Here is a 22,279-nt window from a genome sequence, read left to right on the forward strand (position 1 = left end):
CATTCAAGAAAAGCCCCGTTTCACTGTCTCCCTGCCGTTGCCAGCCCCAGACCCAACTCTATTCTGTCTCTCCTTCTCCCTTTCCATCAAATAGACACACAGGCTCAGTTCATTACTATTCACCAGGTCTCACTAAGACAAGCTTCACTGCCCCACTCACTACCACTGGGGAGGGGAGGGAAGGTAGAGGCACAGATAAATCTTACAATGGAGGAGAATAAATCACAATAGACTATCCAGATGTGTGTAAAAAAAAAACACTTACTAGACTGTTATGTGCTAAGCATCATCTGGTGGTTTGTTCTTCTGTTGTGTGACAGCATATATCCAGGTAAACAACCATGCTAGTTTTATTCTAATCCGCACCACCCCTAATATCCGTGAGTCTAGCAACAAATGCAGTGAACAAATTGAGCTTTCTGCTGTTTAGATGGACTCTCCATTACTAACGCACAATACTGATGTACACAGTACATTCAGAAAGTATTCAGACCCCTTCCCTTTTTCCACACATTTTGTTACATTACAGCCTTACTCTAAAATTGATTAAACAAAACATTTTTCCTCATCAATTTACACACAAGTCCTCAGAATGACAAAGTGAAAACAGGTTTTTAGAAATTTGAGCAAATTTATTGGAAATAAAAAACAGATTACTTATGAAAATAAGGTTTCAGACCCTTTGTTATGAGACTTGAAATTGAGCTCAGGTGCATCCTGTTTCCATTGATCATCCTTGAGATGTTTCTACAACTTGATTGGAGTCCACCTGGGGTAAATTCAATTGATTGCACATGATTTGGAAAGGCACACACCTGTCTATATAAGGTCCCACAGTTGACAGTGTATGTCAGAACAAAAACCAAGACATGAGGTCGAAGGAATTGTCTGTAGAGCTCCGAGACAGGATTGTGTTGAGGCAAAGATCTGGGGAAGGGTACCAAAATATTTCTGCAGCAATACTTCTGCAGATACTGGAAAAAATACCTTTTGATATAAAAGTTTGATTTGTCAAGAACAATTTTAATGTTGTGGCTCTTCAAAATAATCTAAAATTATGTATTAATAAAGAGGATCTTGATATGATAATGGACTTACACTGGGTATACAAAATATTAAGAACTCCTGCTCTTTCTATGACAGACTGACGAGGTGAATCCAGGTGAAAGCTATTATCCCTTATTGATGTCACTTATTAAATCCACAGGTTAAAGAACATTTAAGACAGTTGAGACACGTATTGTGTATGTGTGCATTCAGAGGGTGAATGTTCAAGCAAAAAAATGTATGTGCCTTTGGCCGGTGTATGGTAGTGGGTGCCAGGCTCATCGGTGTGTCAAGAAATGCAACTATGATGGGGTTTTCACGCTCAACAGTTTCCTTGTGCATCAAGAATGGCTCACCGGTGAAAATGGCGCCGGAGGAGATGGCCGCCGTTTTAATTGTGCTATTATGTGGGTTTTTTTGCGATATTTGTAAATTAAGGAAGAGACGCAGAGGAAGTAGCCGGATGCCTCGTCCGGACCTGCAGAAGACAACTAGGAAAGCTGCCGTTACCGTCAATATTACTCACCAACGTGCAATCATTGGACAATAAACTAGACGAGGTACAATCACGAATATCCTACCAACGGGACATCAAAAACTGTAATATCCTATGCTGCACGGAATCGTGGCTGAATGACGACATGGATATTCAGCTAGCGGGATATATGCTGCACCAGCAGGATAGAACAGCACAAGGGGGAGCGGTCTGTGCATATTTGTAAAAAACAGCTGGTGCACGAAATCTAAGGAAGTCTGATATTCAACACTATTCAACACTGGAGCTCCCCAGGGGTGCGTGTTCAGTCCCCTCCTGTACTCCCTGTTCACCCACGACTGCATGGCCAGGCATGACTCCAACACCATCATTAAGTTTGCTGACGACACAACAGTGGTAGGCCTGATCACCGACAACGACGAGACAGCCTATAGGGAGGAGGTCAGAGACCTGGCCGGGTGGTGCCAGAATAACAACCTATCCCTCAACATAACCAAGACTGTGGTTAAGGAAATGATTGTGGACTACAGGAAAAGGAGCACCGAGCACGTCCCCATTCTCATTGACGGGGCTGTAGTGGAGCAGGTTGTGAGCTTCAAATTCCTTGGTGTCCACATCAACAACAAACTAGATTGGTCCAAACACACCAAGACAGTCATGAAGAGGGCACGCCAAAGCCTATTCCCCCTCAGAAAACTAAAAAGATTTGGCATGGGTCCTGAGATCCTCAAAAGGTTCTACAGCTGCAACATCGAGAGCATCCTGACAGGTTGCATCACTGCCTGGTACGGCAATTGCTCGGCCTCCGACCGCAAGGCACTTCAGAGGGTAGTGCGTACGGCCCAGTACATCACTGGGGAAAAGCTGCCTGCCACCCAGGACCTCTACACCAGGCGGTGTCAGAGGAAGGCCCTAAAAATTGTCAAAGACCCCAGCCACCCCAGTCATAGACTGTTCTCTCTACTACCGCTACCGCATGGCAAGCGATACCGGAGTGCCAAGTCTAGGACAAAAAGGCTTCTCAACAGTTTTTACCCCCAAGCCATAAGACTCCTGAACAGGTAACCAAATGGTTACCCGGACTATTTGCATTGTGTGCCCCCCAACCCCTCTTTTACGCTGATGCTACTCTCTGTTTATCTTAAATGCATAGTCACTTTAACTATATATTCATGTACATACTACCTAAATTGGCCCGACCAACCAGTGCTCCCGCACATTGGCTAACCGGGCTATCTGCATTGTGTCCCACCACCCGCCAACCCCTCTTTTTACGCTTCTGCTACTCTCTGTTCATCATATATGCATAGTCACTTTAACGATACCTACATGTACTACCTTAATAAGCCTGAGTAACAGCTGTCTGTATATAGCCTTGCTACTCTTTTTTTATGTCTTTTTACTGTTGTTTTATTTCTTTACTTACCTACACACACACAAACATATTTTTTTTCCCCGCACCATTGGTTAGAGCCTGTAAGGAAGCATTTCACTGTAAGGTTTACACTTGTTGTATTTGGCATACGTGACAAATAAACTTTGATTTGATTTGAATGGTCCACCACCCAAAGGACATCCAGTCAACTTGACACAACTGTTGGAAACGTTGGAGTCAACATGGGCCAGCACCATGACGAAATGAGCCTGTTCTGTGGTGGGACGCCGGGTGGCGCCCCAAGAGGGGGAGGTACTGTCACGTCTGCTCCCGCTCTTCCCTCTCCCTGGCACTTGAGGGCGCTCAGTTGCCCTGCATCACGCACTCCTACCATCCATCACGCACACCTGCCTTCCCTCGTCACGCGCATCAGCGTTATTGGACTCACCTGGACTCACTTATCACCTGTTAATTTCCTCCCCGATATTTGTCAGTTCCCCGCTGCTGCATTGTATTGTTTTTGTCTTTTAACATTGGTTTGTGACGCTGTTCCTGTCTCGTTCTATGTCCGTCTTTATTAAATGTTTTACTCCCCGTACTTGCTTAATCTCTCCAGCATCAAACCATGTGACAGCTTGGGTGATCAGAGCTGCTTCACTGAACTTTAATCTAGTATAAGGATATCGTGGGAGGACTTTTCAAGAAATTATGCTTCATGCTCATTTGACCACAGCCATTTTCTACTGTAAGTGACACTTCTCACATTCAACCACATTTTGACCCCCATCCCTGAAACTGATACATTAGTTGACTTGTTTCTATGAACCATGATTACAAAAACGACTCATATTTGTCTTTTGGATAATTAATCTTGCATCATGTTGTTATTTTAAGTCTGTCATATTGTAATACACCAGAAATTAGTCTTATTGAAACCCTAGGATTCATTCATTGCAACCGTCAATGTTCTGTAAAGATGGAGAACTTGCAGGCATTTGTTGCTGCCACTTAATAACCTGATTAAATTAGCTTCTACCTAGCATTCAGAATTAGTAAAATATACTTTTTTTTCCTGAGGGGTAATGCTATTTTGCACTGCAGTGCTAACATTATGCTATTGCTCAGCTGCCTGTCTTCTGCCTTCGACATATCCTTGACTCTATTTTTGGCCTTGGAGAGGGGTAGCATGGGGGCATCTCTGTCCGAGGGGGAGGGGTGGGGCCAGGTTTGACACAACTCGTGTCTCTGTGCCCTCCAAAGCACCGAAAGGTGAGTGACAAATTGCTAGAAGCGTGAAGACTCAATTTCAATTCCAGAGCCCATTTAGAAACTAAATTGAACATGGACATTTATGGCTTATCGTCATAGCTCTCTGGACAATCTGAACATTACCTCAGAATGGAGCCCTGTCTGGTTGGGACAACAAATCTTTAGTCTTATAACTTATTTACTCTTTAAAAATCATTGGCACTCTTCTCTTTAGGCATTTTAGTCAATTCTAATTTCAAAGTAGGCCTACATTAAAATGTACTTTTAGATCATGTAGCTAGTGCTATTGACATTTATCTTAACCGATTGTAGGGCTGGAGTGAGTTATAGCAGTATAAATGTCTCTTGATGAAAGAAGTGAGGCAACCTGTTCTCCTTCTTATTACAGTGACAGCTTCAATAGCAAAACAATCTGCAGTCCCTCCCCCTTACTGCAGCCAGTCTTACTAGAACCCTGGGGGAAATACAAGAGAGACCCGCAGCCTGCAGCAAAAACAGAGTGAGGAAGAATAGGGGGCCGGGAGTAAAAAAGTGAAACTAGCAGATTAAGATTCCATACACAGTTTGACCTCGCACTGTCTTAGGCCTCTGATTAAGTGTTGGCTAAATGTCAGACTATGGAGATGAGACGGAGAGGAGTTGAGAGGCCTGAGACGCTTCTCTCTAGTTTATGCCCGGCTACTGACGTTGATGTGGCCAGCATACTAAATGTCAGAAGGCTTCAACAGAAAAACATGTGTGTGTGTGTGCATGAGCGAATGTGTGCCTATAAATGCGACACACCGAGACAAAAGAGGTGACAAAGAGAAAAAATATTAGAGGTTGATTCATGGGTATTAATCGTGCAGAGAAAATAAAAAACTGTCTGCCAGAACTCAAGTTTGTTTTCATTTAATATGATCGATAACGTATGGATCAAGATACGTGACAAAGTTTGTCTGCTATTCAGAGTGTAAAAGTGTTCATCTCAGAAACATTCAGTATTAGAGACATCTGACTTGCAGGATTAATCAGCATATTTTCTCTTCACTAAATCTATTTACAGAACATCTACTATGGCTAAATAAATCATTCTGTGTCATAATCTTGTTTCATTTCTACATTCTGTCGCCAATCTTATGAAGAAGGGCCGTTTTTATGTTGATATTGCCATAATTGGCATTTAATTTCATTGGATACAATTACCGAGCAGTAAATGTAATTTCATGTTGACAAAACGCAACCACCCAACCATCCAATGATGGGATTTATAAATCAATTAGCTGGGCTCCTGAAAGGACTGATCTCTATAATATACAGTCTAAACAACTTTTGGAAAGCTCATATTCTAAGCTAGCCATTAAAAAAGTATGGTACACAGACCTAATTGAATCTGAATAACCCTTTAAGTTAACTAGAACAGAGTATGGAAAAATATGAGTTTCAAGTTTTAATGTCACGTGCACACGTATAGTGAAATTCCTTTCTTGCTCATTTAAAACCCAACAATGCAATAATCAATAACAATGTATTACTAGAAAAAAACACAAGTAATATGAAATACACAAAGTAAGTAAGTATGCATACTATATAAAGGAAAGATTTAAAAAGTCAGTTCCGATACCATATTTACATGTGCAGAGATACTGGAGTGGTGGAGGTCAATATGCATAGGGGTAAGGTGACTAGGCAACAGGATATAAGATAGAGTAGCAGCAGCTTGTATGTGTGCGGGTGTGTAGAGTCAGTATATATGTATGCACGAAAAAAGTATGACGATGTATGCACACAGTACTATTAGTTGCTCTGGATAAGAGCATCTGCTAAATAACAAAAAGGACATGTGTGTGCATATTATGTGTGAGTGAGCAGATGATGGAGTGACAGTGTGTGTGTAGGCCCTGTCAGTGTGCATAGAGACAGTGCAAATACTGAAATAAAAGGTCAATAAAGATACAAGGCTAACTCCGTCTGTGTAGCTATTTTGTTAGCCATTTATAAGTTGTATTGCTTGAGGATAGAAGCTGTTCAAGAGCCTGTTTGTGTCACACTTGATGTACTGGTACCTCTTGCCGTGCGGCAGCAGAGAAAATAGTCTATGGCTTGGGTGGTTGGAGCCTATGACGATTTTCCAGGCCTTCTTTTCACACCGCCTGATATATAGGTCCTGGATGGCAGGGAGCTTGTTCCCAGTGATGTACTGGACGTCCGCACAACCCTCTGTAGCTCCATGTGATCGAGGGTGGTGCTGTTGCCATACCTAGCAGTGATGTTCGTGACTTCTTCACGACTGTGCGGGTGTGTATAGACTATTTTAAGTCTTTAGTGATTTGGACACAGAGGAACTGAAGCTGTCTACCTGCTCCACTGTCCCCCCCTCCCCCAGTTTTTGATTTTTAGTGGCAATCTATGGGTACATGTTTCATAAAAGTATAATTTGAAATGGATAATGTATCCAACAAAAAATGGGGTCCACAACGTATGTGCACCATCTAGTGTTTAAAGTCAACAACCTCAACCCCACTATAATCAGAGCGTTAGTAAGCAAGTGGTACTTCATTAGACGTGATATTTGGATGATGTAGTTGTGGATTATAACTCTGGGATATAATTAAAAAAAATATACAGTATTAACACTTTAAAAGATATATATATATTATAATAGTAGTATGTAACAAATAGTGATTGTGATAGGTAGACCAGATTTCTTAACCAATAATACTTTTTTTGCAATAGACACCAATTCTTATAATTCTGCTTGTGACAACTTTGGCAGAACCAGTTCTACTAACCATGGAAAACCACCATCTTCAGCCTCATTCAAATTACAATGCAGTTGAAATTTAACAACCGCCTTACAAATCTCTGCAAGGATGTTAGTTTGTTGACATTGTTAGTTGACAATTACCTAAAAAGTTACTTGTGTGTTGGTGTAACCTTGAAAGAGGAAGTGTGCAGGCTGATTGTCGTTAATCAATGTCTTTTATAAAAACATATACAGTATTTCTCAGGGGCCATGACTCAACCAGCATCTCCGCTCCAAGGAAAAGACTTGGCAAATCAGTTACACAATATGAACCCAGCAAGTTGTTCAATTTTGGGCACAGTTTATCCACTTGCACACACATGGAACTACATTGCCTTCGGAATATATTCATACCCCATAACATTTTAGGACGGTTAGGACATCTACTTTCTGCATGACACAAGTAATTTATCCAACAATTGTTTACAAACAGATTAGGGAGGTGACCAAGAACCCGATGGTCAATCTGACAGAGCTCTCTGTGGAAATGGGAGAACCTTCCAGAAGGACAACCATCTCTGCCCACTTTTTTTTGTATCCATTTTAGAATAAGGTTGTAACATAATAAAATATGGAAAAAGTTTAGGGGTATGGAAACTTTCCAAAGGCACTGTATTTAGCCTTTCACAAGGATATGAAGCATATGTAGCATATTGCAGCATGAATGCGTAGTAAATGTGTAGCATAAATACTCTCTTCCAAATTACATGAAGGTCGTTGTGTTAGCATCTACAGTGCCTTGCGAAAGTATTCGGCCCCCTTGAACTTTGCGACCTTTTGCCACATTTCAGGCTTCAAACATAAAGATATAAAATTGTATTTTTTTGTGAAGAATCAACAACAAGTGGGACACAATCATGAAGTGGAACGACATTTATTGGATATTTCAAACTTTTTTAACAAATCAAAAACTGAAAAATTGGGCGTGCAAAATTATTCAGCCCCCTTAAGTTAATACTTTGTAGCGCCACCTTTTGCTGCGATTACAGCTGTAAGTCGCTTGGGGTATGTCTCTATCAGTTTTGAACATCGAGAGACTGAATTTTTTTGCCATTCCTCCTTGCAAAACAGCTCGAGCTTAGTGAGGTTGGATGGAGAGCATTTGTGAACAGCAGTTTTCAGTTCTTTCCACAGATTCTCGATTGGATTCAGGTCTGGACTTTGACTTGGCCATTCTAACACCTGGATATGTTTATTTTTGAACCATTCCATTGTAGATTTTGCTCTATGTTTTGGATCATTGTCTTGTTGGAAGACAAATCTCCGTCCCAGTCTCAGGTCTTTTGCAGACTCCATCAGGTTTTCTTCCAGAATGGTCCTGTATTTGGCTCCATCCATCTTCCCATCAATTTTAACCATCTTCCCTGTCCCTGCTGAAGAAAAGCAGGCCCAAACCATGATGCTGCCACCACCATGTTTGACAGTGGGGATGGTGTTCAGGGTGATGAGCTGTGTTGCTTTTACGCCAAACATAACGTTTTGCATTGTTGCCAAAAAGTTCAATTTTGGTTTCATCTGACCAGAGCACCTTCTTCCACATGTTTGGTGTGTCTCCCAGGTGGCTTGTGGCAAACTTTAAACAACACTTTTTATGGATATCTTTAAGAAATGGTTTTCTTCTTGCCACTCTTCCATAAAGGCCAGATTTGTGCAATATACGACTGATTGTTGTCCTATGGACAGAGTCTCCCACCTCAGCTGTAGATCTCTGCAGTTCATCCAGAGTGATCATGGGCCTCTTGGCTGCATCTCTGATCAGTCTTCTCCTTGTATGATCTGAAAGTTTAGAGGGACGGCCAGGTCTTGGTAGATTTGCAGTGGTCTGATACTCCTTCCATTTCAATATTATCGCTTGCACAGTGCTCCTTGGGATGTTTAAAGCTTGGGAAATCTTTTTGTATCCAAATCCGGCTTTAAACTTCTTCACAACAGTATCTCGGACCTGCCTGGTGTGTTCCTTGTTCTTCATGATGCTCTCTGCGCTTTTAACGGACCTCTGAGACTATCACAGTGCAGGTGCATTTATACGGAGACTTGATTACACACAGGTGGATTGTATTTATCATCATTAGTCATTTAGGTCAACCTTGGATCATTCAGAGATCCTCACTGAACTTCTGGAGAGAGTTTGCTGCACTGAAAGTAAAGGGGCTGAATAATTTTGCACGCCCAATTTTTAAGTTTTTGATTTGTTAAAAAAGTTTGAAATATCGTTCCACTTCATGATTGTGTCCCACTTGTTGTTGATTCTTCACAAAAAAAATACAGTTTTATATCTTTATGTTTGAAGCCTGAAATGTGGCAAAAGGTCGCAAAGTTCAAGGGGGGCGAATACTTTCGCAAGGCACTGTATGTGGAAGATACTGGCCTGGGTGCAATATGGTAAATGGTAAGGAATGGGATTCAATAAATGCTTGTGATTGTTCGAATTGCTTCCATTTGTTGGTAACCATTCATACTTTTTGACCTTGTTGTGACCTGAAAATTCATAACTGGCCATTAGCCTCAGTAAATCAATTCAGGGATGAGTTGTAAGCCAGCAAACCAAGACGCTCACCAAGACCAGTCTTGGGGACGTCCCTGCTGCTAAACAATTTTATCTTCCTGTCATGGTTGAAGTTTTACAACAAATGTAAGTCAATATAAAACTAGTGTTGTTGTGTGATGCACATCCTCCAACCCCAGTCAACCTCCTAGACTTTAGACCTGCAAACAAGTTCATGTTGGTATACTTTATTTAACCTATATTTAGCTGGGGAGTCATTGTTTAAGTCTGCCATTTTAAATATACAACTGACAGCGAGTATAAGTGACACTTTGTCAATGACTTGCGATAATAATTTTCCCCACCTTGACTCTCATCATCAGTACTTTCCCTTGCTGCCCACACAGAGAAAGTCTCGGAGGAGGAGAGTGCCATAGAAATGACCAAGAGCATGTTGTAGTCCTTTTGAAGTTATATTCCAATCATTTATCAAGTATGATGCTTTTACATCTATGGGAAGTTATTTTGGGCCCTCCACAGGTTAGGTCCCCTAAGCCCTCCTGGTGATACAACTCCATGCTGGCACCAAGGGAAGCCAAGGCACCCTTTCATCCTGTGTCATTTCCTGACCTAAATGAATGAATGAATGAATGGACATGACTGACTATGACAGTTAGCTTTAAAATATAATTTTGACACAGTTTGACGCTTAACAGCAAATCATTGACAATTGAAAAATACCCAATGTTCATAGAGTCTCCTCTACCCATTAACTACAAAGGACATCCTTTCAGTTAAGTAATTTTGGTGGGAACTTGAAAATATTTAAAAGAGAGCGAATCACTCAAATATTATACTACAAGACCTTCAGCGGGTAGAGACAGAGTAGTTACTAACCATACTGTTGACTGGACACCTAATAACATAGAGGCTAGTTAGGTCTACTACTGGAAAATTCTCTTTGCAAAATTGTGGACTGACTTTTGTTCATAATTTCTCAATTTGAATTTCTGAAGCTTGTGGAACAATAATGTTTATAGAAGAGCGGATTATAACACTTTTTAAAAGGAACTTTCACCACACCTGTACATACTGGAGTGTGTTCTTCAGTTTTGGACTGTGTATAGCCTTCCTGGGACCCACCATATTGGACTTGCGATGTCAAACCCAGTCTACACTGAGCCAGATCACCTGGGTCTTCTTCTCCCAGCAGTTCTGCCTGCTCATCGGCAGCTCAATCGGAGGGGTCTTCAAGAAAACGTGAGTGACTATTCAAACAGTTCTCTAATCCCTGTGTGAAGCATAGGGTCGAAAAATTCCGGGAACTTAAAAAAATAAAAAATAATCTGGTTTTCCCAAAATCCTGGTTGTGCAACCCTACACTTTTAGAAAAAAAGGTGCTATCTAGAACCAAAAAGGGTTCTTCGGCTGTCCCCATAGGAGAAACCTTTGAAGAACTCCTTTTGGTTCCAGGTGGAACATGGAACCCAAAAGAGTTCTACTTGGAACCAAAAAGGGTTCTCCTACAGTATGGGATCTTTGTTCCCTGGATTCTCACTTTAAACCAATTACAAAAAGATAGCTGTAATTTAAAGGGCTTTCTACGTAGTTCTAGGTACTGCATTTTTTGGAAACACAATGCAAACAGTTCCGTGGCTTCTTTTTGCTTAAACTGTGAAATCACTTTGCAGAGCCTTTAAGAGTGTGAAGGTTTGTGTATGCATCAGTTGGCAGTTATCTCTGTAGCCTATTCTATCAACAGTGAGCCCCTAGCCAGCTGGCCTTTGCATATTTCAACCATAGTGTTGGCTAACATCTTGTTCAATGTTTGAGCCATTCAAACCTCTAGTGTATGTTATTTCTAGTAGTAATAACTCCTCCCCTCTCTCCCAAAGGTTGTTCAGTGCTCTAGCTGCACTGTTCTTGTCCTCGCTACTCATCTCTGTAATATTTGCCATCATCCCCCTCTGCCATAATGTGCTGCTGTTGGCTATTGCCATGGCTGTGTCCGGTCTGGCCATGGGCATCATTGACACCATCGCCAACATCCAGCTGGTCGCCATATATCAGAAGGACTCGGCTGTCTTTCTCCAGGTGAGAGAGTAACTATGCCCAGTTCAGTTCAGCTTTCAGAATATACCCAAAGTGCATTATATTTAGAATGAATGATAGAAACTTTGTTGTTTTTGCAGGCCCTCCACTTCTTCATTGGGTTCGGGGCGCTGGTGAGCCCTCTGATTGCTGATCCCTTCCTGTCGGAGACAGGCTGTAGGGTGGGGAATGTGACAGAAAATGTGACCGAGATCATGCACCACTTCAGGAACACGCTGAGGAACAGCCCCATTGTGATGCACAACGTGTCCATGGACCACCTGCCCCTAGCAGAGGAGCCAGAGGAGTCCATCGTGTCCTACGCCTTCTGGATCATGGCAATGATCAATGTAAGATCTTGCCAAGCATAGTGAGGTGAAACATAGTGTGTAAGCTCAAGCATAACGGCTCCTAATATTGATTCCGCTCACTCCAAACTTTGAATAATGTTGATTGATTATTGCAAAGGCTTTGATCCAAGATTTTACATTTCTTCCGATGATACATCATTTGAATGATATTTTCCTCTCCCAGCTGCCAGTGCCAATGGCAGTGTTATTCCTGATGTACCAGGAGCAGTTGATCCCCTGCTGCCGCAGCACCACACCTCTTTTGCTGGACAAAGACGAGCTGTCCATGGAGAACCAGGGGGCCGAGGGACCTGACACAGAACCTAAAGACCAGGAGGAGGGAGGAGGTAAAGGGCAAAACTGGATCTTTTGGATCTGATCTGAACTCTTCATTTCCTCTATAAGATGGCAGTATACCCAAGATAATTTGAAAATTATAATACTTGGATCACATCAAATTCTGAGTTTGGATCAGTTGAAAATTCACACCTACTGTACTAGCCAAGTGGTTTAGATCTCTCCTAATGTTTCTCTCGGTTTGCAGGTCATGGGGATATCTTCAGCTGCTGTCAGAATAACAACCTGCGTGAGTTGCCTGTGTCCTTCTTTGGGATTCATATCGTTGGTGGAATGGTCCTGTTCATGACTGATGGCATTGTGGTGAGTAGTACCGATTCTGTTATGCAGTCTGCTCCATATTAGTGTATGTATGCAACAATGGATTAATCTGAGGACCTCCACTTTCTATTCCTAGGGTGCGTATGCAGGCTTTGTGTACACATATGCAGTGTCTCCCCCCATTTCTCTACCTAATAAGACTGCGGGATACCTGGTTAGTATCTTCTGGGCAGCCATTACTGCAGGACGTCTGGTGTCCATCCCTCTCACCTTCCGCTTCCAGCCCGTTCGACTGCTCATGATTAATCTGGTAATGCCAATGATATAATATTTTATTAATCCCTAAGGAAAATGAATTAACATTAATGAAGGCTTGTTTTAAAATATTTATTGTCTTTCAATTCCAATATGTTTATATTTAAATGGGCATTTCACTCAATAATTGATTGTCTATATATCCAATTGAAGTCTTTCTTCATCTCTGCAGGCTGGTGTCATTGTCACAGTGTTGTTGCTGCTCGTCCTCGACACCAGCAGTATATTCCTGTTTGTTGGGACCACTCTACTGGGCCTGTTCCTCAGCAGCATCTTCCCCTGTATGCTGGCTTACACTGAGGACATCCTGGACTACCAAGGTACATTCATCAATCGCCAGCACAATAAGTGTCAATGACTCAGTAACAACACAGTAACGACTCAGTAATGACACAGTAATAGAGTGGTTGGATAAATGATGATGAGATACTACAGTATATAATCTCTCTGTCTTACTCCGCTTATCTTTTCTCTCTTGGCAGGATGTGCAACCTCAGTTCTGGTAACAAGTGCTGGGATGGGAGAAATGGTCATGCAAGTCCTTGTTGGATCGGTAAGACTGCACAGATACGTAGTACATGTTAAAGAGAGGGGAAGATTAACAGTCTAAAATTGTGCTTTTTATTCTCCAGATCATCCAGAGTGAAGGCAGCTATAGTTTCCTGCTCTGTGGAATGATAATCGGTTGTATGGGCTCCATCCTCTTCTTCGGGCTGCTGTTCTTACATCGCATGCACAGGAAATACCTCACTGGTACTAGGACCACCTCAGCCATATCACAGTTGAACAACTGTACATAGAGGAAAAAGTAGATAATTTATCTGTAACCCATCTGTTCACATTCTAATCTTTCTCCACCCCACAGGAACCTCAGTGAAGTCAGCCATGGTGGAGGAGCTCCCACCAGCAGCAGCAGTAGTAGACAGTAAAACAGAACAGAAGGAGAGTAGCTGAGAGGCTATGTAGCTGGGGCCATTTGGTGCTCAGTATTGTTATTGACCAACAATGTGAAGAGGAAGAAAACACGCCGTCAGTGAAGACAAATACATACAGTACTAGGACATGTAATGTTTTAGCCATCCTGAAGGCTGCAATAGCCAGAGGAGTGAATAAGTCATGTTTAAGTTATTAATATATTCCAAATGATTTAGTCCCTCCTTTTTTCCTTCCTGAAAATGCCTCTACTGCTTCTTATTCCAATCATCATCATCCCTTTAGATATGCTAATGTTACCTTCTGTTTAAAACCCCTATAGATAATGACTTTGTAATAAGTGTGTGAGCAAGGGGTAGTTAGGTTACAGTATATGAAAATAATGTGCTTTATTTTCAAGGCATTTGGATTGGTATTCATTGTTGCTCATTGTCACAATGTTGAAATGTTTAAAAACATTTGAACATGAGTTGAATGACTACTTTTTTTATTTCAACAGATAAGACAGTGAACTATTTTGCTTTCATTAATAGTTGATCACAAGAAGGGGATAATTTATTGAAATAAGTCGTTTTTTTTTTTTATTGCTATCTGAAATATAATGTAGGATATATACTCAAAAAGGGATGCCTCCAGTTCTGAAATGGAGGCTATCTGACCATGAAATGTCACCTGCCATTCTGAAATAGGGACTTTAGGACCAGTTGCAGCAAGAGCATGAGGTGTCAAAGACCAGGCCAGTAGCACAGTACTGGAAGTAGGTCTTGCCCTGACTGCAGTTGTAGAACTGGTTCTTGTTCTTTGGGTCGGCGTACAGCCCAGCAGCTTTGCCAACACAGAAGTTACTGTTCATGCCACTGGTCCCACTGGTGGTCCCACCGCTGGGGCTGCCTCCGCTCGAGCTGCCTCCGCTCGAGCTGCCTCCAGAGTCCCCACCATCATCACCTCCATTGGTAGTTCCCTTAATAAGGGGCAGGGGAGTTGCAGGGGGATTGCAAGCTGAAATGGGTATTAAAAACAAAATCATGAATTGAAAGAACACATTTTAGGTGTTTGATATAATTCTGTAGCACAGCAGTCAGAGATGTCATACTTTTCTGCTATTGAACCCAATCTAGTGTGCAGGTCTCTTACGTGCTGATTCCAGATTGAGGCCTTTCTTGAGGACGTTGATGAGAGGATATTTTCCCTGGCCACAGTAGGTGCCGGTATAGTCATCCATATCAAGAGTCCAGACCATGGCTCCTCCAAAGTTGTTCTTCTTCAGCCAGTCAACCTATAAACAGTGGTGTAAAGTAACTAAGTAAAAATGATTTGATCTACTACTTAAGTCGTTTTTTGGGGTATCTTTACTATTTATATTTTTATTACTTTTACTCCACTACATTCCTAAAGGAAATATATACTTTTTAGTCCCATACATTTTCCCTGACACCCAAAAGTACTTGTTACATTTCAAATGCTTAGGCAGAACAGCAATATGGTCCAATTCACACACCTATTAATATAACGCATTGTCATTCCTACCCACTGGGCACACACTGGTTGTTTTATTTCAATGAAATTACCTTGAACCAATGTGGAATAGACATTGACGTGCCCAGCGTGTACTGCCTCTGATCTGGAGGACTCACTAAACACAAATACTGCATTTGTAAATTATGTATGAGTGTTTGAGTGTGCCCATGCAGTCCGTAAATAAATAAAAACTAGAAAATGTTGCCATCTGGTTTGCTTTATAGGAGGAATTTGATGTATTGCTTTTACTTATTCAAGTATGACAATTGAGTACTTTTTTCACCACTGTACTTAAGTACCAAATACATTTGGACTTTTACTCAAGTAGTATTATTAGTTGACTTTTAGTAATTTTCTATTAAGGTATCTTTACTTTTACTCAAGTATGACTATTCAGTACTTGTTCCACAACTGCCGAAAGACAGCAAGGGGCACAACTGGCAAAAAGGCGCAACATTTTTTGTGAGTTCAACACATGCAGAGAAACCCAGTTGAACAACTTGGTGCACTACTATAAGGTAATTCCTAGAGAGCAGCCGCACTAATCATTTCCATGTTATGAATGCACATTCATGAGCATGTGAAATATTGATGCTGTTGCGTGTGTTGAATGTACTTGTGTATATAAAAGCATGCCATAAATACATATTTTTCATATTACCCTCTTAAGGGTGTGTGTGTTGGAAACACATTTAGCAGACTCTTTGATCTAGTCTCGCCACTCACGTTTTATACACTGAGTGTATGAATCATTAAGAACACCTTCCTAATATTGAGATGCACCCCGTTTTGCCCTCAGAACAGCCTCTATTTGTCAGTGCATGGACTCTACAAGGTGTTAGAAGAGATTTACAGGGATGCTGGCCCACGTTGACTCCAATGCTTCCCGTAGTTGTGTCTAGTTGGCTGGATGTCCTTTGGGTGGTGGACCATTCTTGACACACACGGAAACTGCTGAGCATGAAAACCAATCACCATTGTAGTTCTTGACACACTCAAACTGGTGTGCCTGGCACCTACTTCCATACCTCGTTCAAAGGCGCTTAAATCATTTTCTTGCCCATTCACCCTCTGAATGGCACACATGGACTATCTATGTCTCAATTGTCTCAAGGCTTAAAAATCCTTCTTTAACCTGTCTCCGCCCCTTCATCTACACTGATTGAAGTGGACAAGTAACATCAATAAGGGATCATAGCTTTCACCTGGATTAATCTGGTCAGTCTATGTCATGGAAAGAGCATGTTCCGAGTGTTTTGTACACTCAGTGTATGTCACCATAATGCTTAACGAAAAGTAGTTTCACATTGCAACAAATACTATTTTTTTATTGTATTGTTCTTACCTTGATCCCAAAGCTCTTGACATTGTCATAGCCCACCCACTGGGTTCCTTTGTAGGCGTACGGCACGTCCTGTGGTGTGTCCCAAACCTCTGTGGCTCCGTCTTTCAAAAACCCACAGATCTGTGATACAGTTGAAGTCGGAAGATTACACACACCTTATCCAAATACATTTAAACTCAGTTTTCACAATTCCTGACATAGAATCCTAGTAAAAATTCCCTGTTTTAGGTCAGTTAGGATCACCACTTTATTTTAAGAATGTGAAATGTCAGAATAATAGTAGAGATTTATTTCAGCTTTTATTTTTCATCACATTCTCAGTGGATCAAAAGTTTATATACACTCAATTAGTATTTGGTAGCATTGCCTTTAAATTGCTTAACATGGGTCAAATGTTTTGGGTATCCTTCCACAAGCTTCCCACAATAAGTTGGGTAAATTTGGGCCCATTCCTCCTGACAGAGCTGTAACTGAGTCAGGTTTGTAGGCATCCTTGCCCTTGCACACTCTTTCTAAGTTCTGCCTACAAATTTTCTAGGATTGAGATAAGGGCTTTGTGATGGTCACTCCAATATCTTGACTTTGTTGTCCTTAAGCCATTTTGCCACAACTTTGGAAGTATGCTTGGGGTCATTGTCCATTTGGAAGACCCATTTGCGACCAAGCTTTAACTTCCTGATATATGTCTTGAGATGTTGCTTCAATATACCCACATCATTTTCCTTCCTCCATGATGCCATCTATTTTGTGAAGTGCACCAGTCCCTCCTGCAGCAAAGCACCCCCACAACATTATGCTGCCACCCCCGTGCTTCACGGTTGGGATGGTGTTCTTCATCTTGCAAGCTTCCCCCTTTTTCCTTCAAACATTATGGCCAAACAGTTCCATTTTTGTTTCATCAGACCAGAGGACATTTCTCCAAAAAGTATGATCTTTGTCGCCATGTGTAGTTGCAAACTGTAGTCTGTCTTTTTTATGGCGGTGTTGGAGCAGTGGCTTCTTCCTTGCTGAGCGGCCTTTCAGGTTATGTCAATATAGGACTCATGTTTCCTCCAGCATCTTCACAAGGTCCTTTGCTGTTGTTCTGGGATTGATTTGCACTTTTTGCACCAAAGTACATTAATCTCTAGGAGATAGAACGCGTCTCCTTCCTGAGCGGTATGATGGCTGGTGTTTATACTTGCACACTATTGTTTGTACAGATGAACGTGGTACCTTCAGGTGTTTGGAAATTGCTCCCGAGGATGAACCAGACATGTGGAGGTCTAAAAAAAAATTCCTGATGATTTTCCTATGATGTCAAGCAATGAGGCACTGAGTTTGAAGGTAGGCCTTGAAATACATCCACAGGTACACCTCCAATTGACTCAAAAAATACTTGTGTCATGCACAAAGTAGATGTCCTAACCGACTTTCCAAAACTATAGTTTGTTAATTAACAAGAAATTTGTGGAGTGGTTGAAAAATGAGTTTTAATGACTCCAACCTAAGTGTATGTAAACTTCCGACTTCAACTGTACATGAAAGCACAGGGGATCAACACCTATCTCCATCAAGTGTCATCACTTTCTTTTGTTGTTCTTGAAAGTACACTAAACAAAAATATAAATGCAAAATGTAAAGTGTTGGTCCTATGTTTCATGAGCTGAAATAAAAGATCCCAGAAATGTTCCAGAAGCACAAAAAGCTTTTTTCTCTCAAATTGTGTGCACAAATTTGTTTACACCCCTATTAGTGAGCATTTCTCCTTTGCCCAGATAATCCATCCACCGGACAGGTATGGCAGATCAAGAAGCTGATAAAACAGCATGATCATAACACAGGTGCACCTTGTGCTGGGGACAATAAAATGCCACTCTAAAATGTGAAGTTTTGTCACACAACACAATGCCACAGATATCTTAAGTTTTGAGGGAGCATGCAATTGGCATGCTGACTGCAGTAATGTCCACCAGAGCTGTTGCCAGAAAATGTAATGTTAATGTCTCTACCATAAGCCGACTCCAACGTAGTTTTAGAAAATTTGGCAGCACGTCTAACCGGCTTCACAATCGCAGACTACGTGTATGGTGTTGTGTGGGCGAGTGGTTTGCCGATGTCAACGTTGTGAACAGAGTGCCCCATGATAGCGGTGGGGTTATGGTATGGGCAGGCATAAGCTACGGACAACGAACACAATTGCATTTTATTGATAGCAATTCAAATGCACAAAAATACTATGACGAGGTCCTGAAGGCTTTAGTGGGGCCCTAAAGGTATCTGTGACCAACAGATGCATATCTGAATTCCCAGTCATGTGAAATCTATAGATTGGGGCCTAATGAATTTATTTCATCATATGAACTGTAACTCAGTAAAATCAATGAAATTGTTCCATGTTGCGTTTATATTTTTGTTCAGTATGATTTCCCTTGTTATGATAAAGCCATCAAATAAGAAGCAACCAGTTGAGTCGAAGTTGAGATACAATTGAAACCAGATCATAAGGAGGCCCTCAACAGTTAGAGTTCACTTTTTATGATGAAAGAAAGAAATATCACCATTTAAAGTACCTCAAAGTATGCCAGCTCTCCAGCCTCCTGTGTGTATTTGCCTGGAGTTCCAGCTCCGGCAATAGATGCTCCGATTCCGTTGTTAGCTGCATTCGTCAGGGTGAATGTGTTGCCATAGGTGGGGAACCCAACCATCAGTTTCTCTGCTGGTGCTCCATGGTTCTTCCAGTAGTTCATAGCATAGTCCTGGAACACAATAGCTTTATATGTTAGTGTTTGCTGCCTGCTGGATTAACTTTGCTCTTCAGCAGACTCATCACACCCACAAAGAGCCATCCACCCTTGTCCTGACATACTCACCACATTGAAGTAGATGAAGCCACCATTGTCAGCAGGGCTCTTGTACAGGGGGCTGCACTCTCCAGTGAAGGGATCCCAGGAGCCGTGGAAGTCATATGACATGACATTGATCATGTCCAAGGCCCTAGAGGTTGCAAAAGTGGCAAACTGTTATTATATGGTCAGTATCATAGCCTGAATAGCAGTAATATCTTTTTGAGAAAGACAATGACTGTATGGCAGTATACAGGCTACAAAGTACAGTAGATAGGCCACTACAGAGTGCATGATGCCTACTGTCCAAGCTTGGGGATTTCGTAAGCAGAGCTGATGGTATCCCTTCCAGCGGAGACAGCAGCAGACAGCAGGAGACGGGCCTTGTTAGTCTGCTTAGCCTCCTTCTCAAATGCTGCCCTCATTTCCTGTTATAAACAAATTTTTTACTTAACCTTTATTTAACTAGGCAAGTCAGTATTAGGGCTTTACTATTTACAATAACTATTGCAACAGAAATATATTAAACTCTCTCAGTTGTATTATTGTTGTTCTTGTTTAGTCAACTTTACCTCCACGAGAACAGAGTAGAGCTGCTGATCCTGAGGAGGGCTCCCTCTGTTGGCTGGGTACTCCCAGTCGATGTCCAGACCATCAAACTCATACTTCCTCAGAAACACTATCACAGAGTTGATGAAGGTCTGGCGGTTGGTGGGGCTGGCCACCATGGCAGAGAATCTGATGGGGGAATAGAATGACTCTAATCACGTTTCCATCCACAGTTTTTAGGCGAGTAAAGACCTTGTAAAAAAATCACGACAGCTGTGATGGAAACATTACATTTCGCTAGAATGTTATAAAAGCCTACAGATAATTTGTTCGTTTGACATGGTGGAATCGTTTGTATCTGTAAAATTATTTTTTTGCGAGAAATGGCAGTGGAAACGCCTCTATGCTCAAATAATAATATAATGACCATCATATTGAAGTAAATTTTGGAGTCACGCGATGATATGCTGTGTGGTCATCCCACTATGACTCGGGAGACCATGCAGTTTATTAGGCTACAGATTAAATACAGTATGAACTTCACAGGGTGGTGAAAGTGTGCAGTGATGAGTTTGATGCTCCTTTCAATAAATATCGAGGGAATGATTTTTTTGACATGATGATCGATGCTCTTAACCATAATAATATCATAATGTTGACTGGCCTGCCGGCACTGTCGGCCTGTCTGCGAGCTGTTGGATAGATCTCACATTCCAAGACCATATTTGCTACTTTGCGCAACAGTTTTTGTGACAAAACTATCAGTAGAGTCGAAATGCAATGGAAACAGATTGATTTGTATTTGGTACATGAAAATGTAAGCGAAAAAGTACATCTTATCTGCAACAAGTCTGTTTGTGGAAACACAACTGGGGGGAAAATACATATTTTCACCATGCCAATTTTAGAATATTCGCATGAAAAAAATCTGAGAATATTCTGATGAATATACTGATGATCTATAGAGAGAAATAGGGGGAAATAGAGAGACACTGATGGCCGTTATCAAGAGGAAAGTATGCGAACAGATATAACGGATCATCTTACCCAGAAGAGCCGAAGTTCCATCCTCCAACAGACAGAAGAGTCTTCAAGTTGCCATTCCTGTTGAAATACAATATGTTATTCCATATTAAGGGAAATTAAAGTAGTAAATTGATGACATTTGTCTCTCTTGACACAATCTCATGAGGTGTTCGTTTCTCAGTAGGGGCTCACTGGTTCTTCAGGCCATTGAACTGGCTATAGAGCTCTACGTCATTCCACTCGAAGGTGGCCAGTTCGTTGTTCTTCATAGTGGCGAAGGCATAGAGAAGATGGGTACACAGACATGGGTCAATGTCATTGGGCATGTAAATGGCGGGGGGTGGTCTGTACTGTGCCCAGTTTGTGAAGTAGCATGACAAAATGTAGGAGGACCCTGAGACACAAGTTAAAACAGGATATGAATAGTTTGATATTTGCTCATTCACTTGTTTATAGGATTGAATTACTTAATTTTCAAATATAGTCTCATAATCCACCTAGTTTACATATTCTATTGCCCCATATTTAGTCAATTACAGATGTAGGATCTTAATTTGATCACTCTGTTGCAGGAGAACTTTCCATCAATGCAGGAAATGTAAAACATGTAGTGTATTTGAGGTTTAAAAAGGCTTCTGAAGTTTGTAATTTTCACTTAGACATTTCAGACTAGATTTTACTTTGTGAAAAATGCATAAACCTCTACAAAAATGAATGTAAATGAATTATAATCCACATAATAATTCACATTTCCTGTTACTGCAGGATTATTTTCCTGCTGTCGTAAACTGGCTCAAATGAAGATACTACATACAGTATGTACTGTACTTGGTCTATGGACCAATTGAGTTCAATTGAGACCCCTATCCCCAGCCTACAAAGAGTTTGTGTTCTGGAGTCCACTTACCGAGCTGTGCATGCAGCAGCAGGGCTAGAGCTATGGAAAGAGAAGACATAGATTACATTTTGTTATGCATACGTTGGATACCATACAATAATGTAGTGTTGAGCTTTCACCATAACTACTTACCCGTCACAAACAGTACTTTGCCCATGATTGCCTTGAATAAAGACCGTGTCTAAGGTTCCCACTTTTATACAATCTGCATTTGCTCAAAACGCCTTGACATGCATTTTTGCAAAAAAAGGGAATATTTACTGAAGATTGTTGTGCATTACCAAAGATTAACATATTTGCTGGCGTAAGCTGTGAGGTGTGATTACCTATCTTTCCATTATGTTCTGCAGGTAC

The 22,279-nt window shown here is 41.3% G+C and overlaps 2 protein-coding genes across 2 annotated transcripts; one reads left to right on the forward strand and one right to left on the reverse strand.

Moving 5' to 3' along the window:
- Nucleotides 1-10,300: 10,300 nt before the first annotated feature.
- Nucleotides 10,301-15,485, forward strand: mfsd4ab (major facilitator superfamily domain containing 4Ab). The gene is made up of 10 exons (XM_020506636.2): nt 10,301-10,717; nt 11,353-11,551; nt 11,650-11,898; nt 12,083-12,245; nt 12,443-12,558; nt 12,653-12,826; nt 13,004-13,151; nt 13,314-13,384; nt 13,464-13,584; nt 13,697-15,485. The coding sequence occupies exons 1-10, from the start codon at nt 10,488-10,490 to the stop codon at nt 13,783-13,785; spliced, it is 1,560 nt and encodes a 519-aa protein (XP_020362225.1). The 5' UTR covers nt 10,301-10,487; the 3' UTR covers nt 13,786-15,485.
- Nucleotides 14,124-22,160, reverse strand: LOC109908137 (acidic mammalian chitinase). Its single transcript, XM_020506642.2, has 11 exons — nt 22,058-22,160; nt 21,935-21,964; nt 21,220-21,421; nt 21,049-21,105; nt 20,025-20,190; nt 19,756-19,880; nt 19,480-19,603; nt 19,180-19,365; nt 16,628-16,747; nt 14,899-15,040; nt 14,124-14,763 (listed from the first exon to the last, which is right to left on the reverse strand). Exons 1-11 carry the CDS (start codon nt 22,080-22,082, stop codon nt 14,459-14,461), a joined length of 1,482 nt encoding a protein of 493 aa, XP_020362231.1. The 5' UTR covers nt 22,083-22,160; the 3' UTR covers nt 14,124-14,458.
- Nucleotides 22,161-22,279: the final 119 nt, after the last annotated feature.

Source organism: Oncorhynchus kisutch, linkage group LG17 (assembly GCF_002021735.2).
Source record: "Oncorhynchus kisutch isolate 150728-3 linkage group LG17, Okis_V2, whole genome shotgun sequence".
NCBI classification, from domain to species: Eukaryota; Metazoa; Chordata; class Actinopteri; order Salmoniformes; family Salmonidae; genus Oncorhynchus; species Oncorhynchus kisutch.